A 7,570-nucleotide genomic window follows, 5' to 3' on the forward strand; every position below is an offset into this window, starting at 1 on the left:
CTACATGTGAACGCCTCACAGGTTCCTTTCCCTTTTTGCTCTCTTTGCAGAGCGGTGTAGCAAAAGCCTCGGACAGGTAGAGCGACAACACCGCAAGCACTACTGATGGGTCCCCGCCATTTTTTTTCTCTGCCCCCCCTTTGCTCCCCCCACCTGTTGTGGGGCCAAGTCGAGGGGGGAGCTCCCAAAGCGGGAAGTGCGAAAAATCCTTGTTGGACCGCAAGGTTTGTTGTTGTCCAATCAAGACTGAAGAAAAGCGAAGAGGAAACAGGAGTGCAGCCCGACTAGGCTTCTTCACTGTCCAGTCCATTCTGCGAGGGAACAACAAAGAGACATCGCAGCAGCGGCAGTCGCAACCGCACCACTGTGGCCCTTTGTGCAACATCTCCCAGTTTTGTCAGGGTGGCAGGCAGGCACTGTCTGCCGTTAAGGGCGACAACAGAAGACATCATCAGGAAGCTTGCAACGTAAATCCCCTCTTCCCACCCCTGCCATTTCTTTTTTTCTTTTTCTACGAAGGATTGCTTTCCCTTTGTGTGTGCACCCCCTCCCCTCCTTTTCCCCGTTTGGGAAAAGGACAGAACTGTTGCAAATTGCGGCCCTCTCACCGTGCTATCGGGCATATATTGTTCTACATTAAAGAGAGAAGTGGTGTACCTCTAGGAGAATGAAATCAGTTGGCTGGCTAGTTTTTCGTACCCATCTTTCCTCTTTTTTTTTGTTTCCCCTAGATCCAAGTTTTCTATGGTCAGTGAAATGGAGAGGCATGTATCTGCTTCCTCCGGTACATGTGTTCCTTCCCACTCGTTTTGACTCACCCCCACCGTCCTTCCTCAATGCCGAGTGACGACTGCTCCTTTGGAGTTGGATGTTCAGTGTCTGTTTCACTGGCAAACGTGCCTGTGTCCTTCGTGTTATGCTTGCTGCGTCCCTCCTCATCTCCCTGCCACTCTTTCCCCCAACTCGTTCTGTTTTCTCTTTTTTTTATCTAGGCTTAAGGGGCTAGATTGCTGTTCATTGTGTCCAGCAGGTTGGCATCAGTCACTTATAGAGCCATCCTGCAGTGCTGTTTAGACGAAATCTCAAACCTCGTACACTTACTTTTTCTTTTCTTTTGTCATTTGAAATTGCTGTTTTTACTATGTCGGCGCTGTTCGTTTTGAGCAAGAGTCTTCGTTCAGGACACGGGGTGTGTATGGCAACTCAGGGGACTAGGAGATGTCTGTTACTGCTCTGGCTGTGTGCAGGGAGCAGTTTGTAAATTTGTCGCATGCGTATAACATAGGTGCGAGCTCTGTGTGCAAAGCGAGAGCGCCAAAGCGAAGGAAGTGTTCCCAGGAGCTGGGGCGGCTGTTGCCGATTTTCATCTCCTGGATGGGGTTAAATGCCCCCCCCCCCCTCCTTTTTTTTTTTACTTTCTTTTACGTGTGTGCAGCTCTCCCCCCACAGCCCGCGTTTTCAGTTTTTTTTTTTTTTTTTTTTTCTGTTTTGTACATAAGAAACTACCTTGTGTTCGGCCATTGAAGACTGCGCACGGGGCCGCCCTGTGAAAATGGAACTCATTGAAAGCTATGAAAAGCAGGCTGCCAAGATCTCTTCTTCCTGGCCAGTAGCCACGCTCGATACACACAAGTGAACGTATATACATTTATGTTTGTTTCTTTTCTGCCTGTTGACTGTGTGCCTCCGAAGACACGTTGGTGCGACACAGGACTGGCTCTCTCGGTTTCAGTCTCCTGTGCACTGCTGATCGTGGCAGCTTTAGCTTTGTCATTTTGTTTCATGAAGTGTAGCCTGCTGCTGGTTTGCAACGAAGGGGTGATCAGTTCAAAGGTGGTCAGCCTTCGGAGAACTTGTGGCTGACTTGGGATGTGCGCGATAGAGCTAGTGTACTCTCTCCCTTCCCCCCTCCTTCCTAATAGATTTGTGTGCAAAAAAAAATCATGAAATATTCCACTGCGATACGATTTTCCTCGGGTGATTCGGTGTTAGGAATCCGAACCGTTGACTCGAGTTAACGTCGCTAGTATATTTTGTCCTTATTAGCCATGGTCCCCTACCCCTCCTTCCACTCTCCATGAAAAAGAAACAAAGCACCTCGAAACCTGTGAGAACCTTAATCCCTCATTTTCCTTCTGTTGTAACGAGGCAAGGTGTCCAGCAGCAGAGGGAGACAAAATATATACGGGATATTATCACGTGGCATGGCGGAAATGTGGATGACAAATAGTTGTCACGTGGGGTGGCGAAGAATGGTTGCCAGGATGCTTTTTCATAGAGGCCGCAGAGACGTGGACTTGAATCTAGGCTTTTTTTCATTATTTTTTGTAGGAATGGCAATGACTTTGTAAAGCACTACAAAGGAGAAACGAAAAAAAAAGTGATTACCTTGTGCTGCGTGCGTGAGAATGCTTGTGCGAGTGGGAGCATCTGTTAAAAAATTGTGACTGGTTTTTGAGTGTGTGGGTGCATGTGTGTGCGGTGTTATACGCTTGTGGAAATTGAAGTCAGGTTTCTGTTTTAACATTTTTATATACATAGTACGCCGAGGAGAAAATGGACTCGAGAAAGAAAACAAATGAGATGGCGCTTTGTTTGACTGTCTAAACTGAGTAAATAAATATATTGAATGTATTAAAACTTGAACAAGCGACTACGACTTATTCGTGCCAGTCCGTGCAGAAGCTGGCCTGTTCGGCTGGCTTAGCACTCCCACTTGGGTGGGCTGGGTTTACGATGCTTGCACTTTATTTGCGGCTGCGTAAGGATAGGTAAGAATGGCATGATAACATCTGCGGCAAGCAAAAGGCTTCGCGCACCAAATTTCCAGGTTATTCCCCAGTGGAAATTCAGATAGCACAATCAGTTTCTTTCATTTGTAGCTAGAGTAATGAATGCATTGGCTGCGAAGTGTGACAGGATATTGTTTTGGCAGTTGTGTATAGTCACCCATTCACATGTCACCCTCGGCCTTTTAAAGCGTTTTGTTCCTTCCATACTGATGGGCCTGCAGGCTTTGCAAAATGCCTTGTTATAGAAAATTCACTTGTGTGTCAAGTTGCAGCTTGGAGCTAAACTGTGCTTGAAAGGTATGTGTGAAGCTAGCGCTCGCAGGCTGCCATATTGTCAACGTCTCGCAGATGTTTGCACACAACACTGGGCTCTGTTACGCCAATGTTTGTACTATTTCATAAATTTGAGAACAAAAACAAAACATTCAGACCAGTGCAAGCGCCAAAGTTGAGGCATTGCCCAGGAAGCAGTGTTTATATTTTTTCAATAATATAAGAGGAAAAACTTTAGTACAGGCTCTCCTTTCATCACTGGCAGCGGGTTGAAAATGAAGTAACGGTAACAGCGGACTATGATGTGTTTTCGTTTGCCTAAATGTATTTCCGCGCGTGCGCAAAACCAAGTATCACGCCCTGACAAATTTCCGTACGAGGCACTGAATCAAAGCAGCTCTATATATTATCACAGTGTGACGTTGCACACCACTTAAAAGGACTGTAGATACCAAATTTTGGTGGCATTTTTCTTGTGAATGATACGTCATTGCTGTACATCGATCCGCACGAAGTTGGCGCTTACAACAGCTAAATGATACATATATGTTGAGGCATGAAAAGGAAAGAAAAATAGAGCCTCTGCCCGTGCCACAGCTAAATGATACAGTCGAACCCGGATATATCTAATTTTGGTTATATCGAACTCACGGATTATCCCCTTGAAAACCCTATGTAAAAGTATAGGAAAGCCGCGTCATATATCGAACTCAATTTCACCGGTCGTTCGATATATCGAACTCTGCACCATGTACTGGAAAGTGTGCCTTCCCCAAAGACGATCGCATCAGCCGTTTGCCGCGTGACGTTTTCAAGCCACGCGCGGAAGGAATGAGAAGGGACAGTTCGGCTAGGGCAGCACCACGCCCATTCCCCAAAGGCGCGCACATCTGCGGTTATCGTTTCCCGCGCGCCAGCACGTGACGCTTGCAAGCCATGTGCGTGAATGAACCAGAGAGAACCGGTTGGAACGAGAGGGGGAAAACGCGATAGAGCGAAGTAAAGGCCCCAATATAGTCCGACGTAACGCACGCGCGCGCGCACGTCGGCGAAAAACCGAGGTCCAACGTCACGGCGTGATGGACGTAGCGAGCGCGAGCCGACGCGGCCCAACGTCGCCGACGCGCAAATAGAATCTCGCCTATTTCTCGCCAACCGCGTCGGCCACGCATCCCAGCATTCCTCACGCGCAGTGAAGATGGCGGCTTACTATGTAGGCAGCGACCGCGCGCGCATTTCAGACACTGTTGCGCAAAAGCTGCTAGAAGGCATTCAAGGGCAGCCCTCGGTCTATAATACCAAGCGGATTGACTACAGAGACGTTCAGAGGAAAGAAAAATGCCTGGGATGCAAACTGTCAGTAGAGCGGCCGGGCACAGCTGTGAATTCTTCGCTGCGGTGCGTGTGCCATACACGTTTTAATGCATTGCTCTAGGTGTAGCGATGGTGTTGTTTCACTTATCTGCAGTACATTCAGTGGAAGAATACTAAAATCTGCGGAAGCGGCTTCGCATAGAGTTGTGACCTGTACACGCCGGAATCGAAGGCCGTACTCGACTTGGCCACACGGAACGTCAGCGGCTCAACAACCAGGAAATTCGCGAGATTTATGGAATTTACAGAAACTGCGGCCGGCCGAAAAAGTGATCCTCATTACTATGTAATCTATAACTCTTCTGTATTCGTACAGATACTTAAATTATGATTAGTTTTCAGTAGCACGTACACAATCATCGTTCCGTCTGTAGCCGTTGTCGACGCGGGCTCAGACCGTTGCTGGGCTGGACGTCTCCACGGCTGGCTGTACATGCTTTGTGCCATTTGAACATTCGCAGTAAACACACCGCACCATTGCCTTGATCACAACAATAATTAGTGCCTCGATAGGCAGCCAGTTCGTCCCTGTAGGTGACCTGTCGTCTGCTCGAAAATGCACACCGAAAACATACCGGCCCTCGAGGTCGTCTTGTGCGCATGCGCGACGGGGCACCGGGCACGCCAGCCGCGCCAGACTGTAGAAACGGCAGTTTTTTGACGCACCCGTCGTAGCCGACGTGCCGTGGCCGACGTCGCCGACTCAGCGAGTCGCGTCGAAAACGTCGGACTATATTGGGGCCTTAACCCATTCTTTTGCCGAGCTATATCTCCCTCTTTCCCAGCCTTCGTTCGCAGTGGCACGCGCTACGCATGCGCCAAGCCAGCTCAGCCTGTTTTCAGACAACGTCGGACGCTTTCTCCAGCGTGTGCTGCGAACCCCCATCTGCGCAGCGCCTGCGGAAGTTGAGGCAGATCTATATATATATATATATATATATATATATATATATATGTATATATATATATATATATATATATATATATATATATATATATATATATATATATATATATATATATATTTTTTTTTTTTTTTTTTTTTTTTGCGAGAGTCGTTTGCTCTTATCGTTGTGCTGTACGCGCGGCGTAGCATAAGGTGGCGTTACGAAGCGGCTTTCTTTTTTTTTCCGGGAGTCGTTTATCCTTGCAGTATGAATCAACGAAAGCACGCGGTTAGCTGTGATCATGACACCGGCTTTTAGCATTTTTCGCTTTTAACAGAATTTGCAGTTACTTTATCACGCTTTTCAATGATTTTGTGGCAGTGGACTACGCCCGCCCCAAGCGCGGCGTGATAAATCGAACCAGGCTTGTGCAATCAAGCCATCATGGGCAGTCTGCCAAGTTCGCTGCCCGCCGCTGTCAAAAGATAAACACGCGGCGACGTTATCGCTGCGCAGCATCTTTGCACGCTGCCAAGAAATGAGCTGCGGATGAGACGACCGAAATGGAGTGCGACATGCAAGCGATAACGCTGGCGATTTCTGCCGCGGCGACACAGAAACCTTGTTTTGAGCTGCCGCGGTGGCTCGAACGGCAGAGGGACGCAGTTCCAACAAGTTGGAAATTTTTTGCTCTGTCGCTGCCGCTCATCGCTGAGGTCGCTCGATCGCTTGCATGTGGGCGAGCTGGCCTTAACGCCTTTTTTCTTTCCAAATTCTCGAGGGCAAAAGTGGAGGGTGGGTTCATTATGCGAGTGAATTGATAACGCGACAAATACGGTATCGTTTTTTCGCATCGTAAGTGCCGTCCCAAGCCGATTTCCGTATATCGAATTATCGATATATCGAACTATTTCGCAATCCCCTTCGAGTTCGATATATCCGGGTTCGACTGTATATAATTCAATTTTTTTCACCATTTTCGGTTCCGATATCCGACAGATGGCTGTGACGTCACAATCATGTCTATGCTTGGCATGAAAAAATGGCGATCTTCACTTGTAATGATTCCTGTTCTTGAGGCAGGCTGGTTTTGTCATTGCAGTGAATTCAAATGACACAGAAATGATTATATCTCTGTATATTCATCCCTGGTGTGATGTGATAACTTTATTTTTCCGCCAGATAAGGAGGCCCCCAATCCCCGGCACGCAGGCCTAAGGGACGGGAGCCGAGACCTCCGCGATCAGAAGCAGGCAAAGAAGTCTTGGCTCTTCGCGGCTTCTTCCTCCAGGCGGATGGCTTGTTGCTGTGGAGCAGGGACTTCGCTCCGCAGCAGGGCTTCCCAGGCTTCTCTACAATTTATATTTGTTTTAGCCCCTGGGGAGCTAGCACATTCCCAGATTATGTGGTCGAGGGTCCCTCTCTCCCCACAGTGCTTACATTTATCGTTTTTTATATCGTCCATCTGGACATCATCATCATCAGCCTGACTATACACACTGCAGGGTGAAGGCCTCTCCCATATTTCTCCGCTTAACCCGGTTCTGTGCTAGCTGCGTCCACTTGACCCCTGAGAACTTCTTAACCTCATCCGCCCACCTAACTTTCTGGACATAATATGCCCAGACAGGGTTTACAAAGTTCCCAGCTTGCAGGCACCGCCATGCGACTGCCTCTCTATTGTTTAGACTTTTATCCGGTGGTGGCACCAGTCTCCTGCCTAACTTGTAATTTTGAAGAATCTCCGTATAATTTTGCAGACGCTCGTCCTCCATGTTCCGGCAGTAGGACGGCTCCACAGTTAACCGGAAGTGGAGAGCTCGGGCTAACTCGTGCGCCGCTACGTTGCCAGGAACGGACGTGTGTGCAGGGGTACAAATTAGGCGAATTTTCCTGTTTAGTCGTCTACTGGCCAGAATCCTTGCCGCTTCCGGCGAGACTCTACCCTTTCCAAAATTCCAAATAGCCGTTTTGCTGTCGCTGGTTATGAAATTGGCTTGCGTTCCGACGCAAGCGAGCGCTTTGCAACTTCAGTCGTTTCCGTGTTGTGGCTTCTAATGGTGGCGGCTGATACCGGGGCACCTCGGCCGTCGACCGCCGCCTCCGTTTTTCCACTTGCCGCATCCACGTACGCAACCGACTTGCTGTCCATCGAATCGAAGGGTCTGATTAGTGATTCTGCTCTCTTCTCCCTCCTTTCTGTGTTGAATATGGGATGCATGTTACGAGGGAGGGGTGAATGAT

The 7,570-nt window shown here is 48.5% G+C and overlaps 1 protein-coding gene across 2 annotated transcripts in view; it reads left to right on the plus strand.

Annotated features, from left to right (window-relative positions):
* dco (discs overgrown casein kinase 1) overlaps window positions 1-2,649 on the plus strand; it is a 46,828-nt gene extending 44,179 nt beyond the window's left edge. For both annotated transcript variants that reach the window (XM_084603564.1, XM_084603565.1), the window contains exon 4: window positions 51-2,649. In XM_084603564.1, coding sequence (XP_084459690.1) covers window positions 51-106 — 56 coding nt within the window. In that variant the 3' untranslated portion in view covers window positions 107-2,649. The remainder of the gene's footprint in view (window positions 1-50) is intronic.
* The last annotated feature ends 4,921 nt before the right edge of the window (window positions 2,650-7,570 follow it).

Source organism: Amblyomma maculatum, chromosome 5, assembly GCF_055883805.1.
Source record: "Amblyomma maculatum isolate TAMU_Amacu chromosome 5, ASM5588380v1, whole genome shotgun sequence".
Lineage (NCBI taxonomy): Eukaryota > Metazoa > Arthropoda > Arachnida > Ixodida > Ixodidae > Amblyomma > Amblyomma maculatum.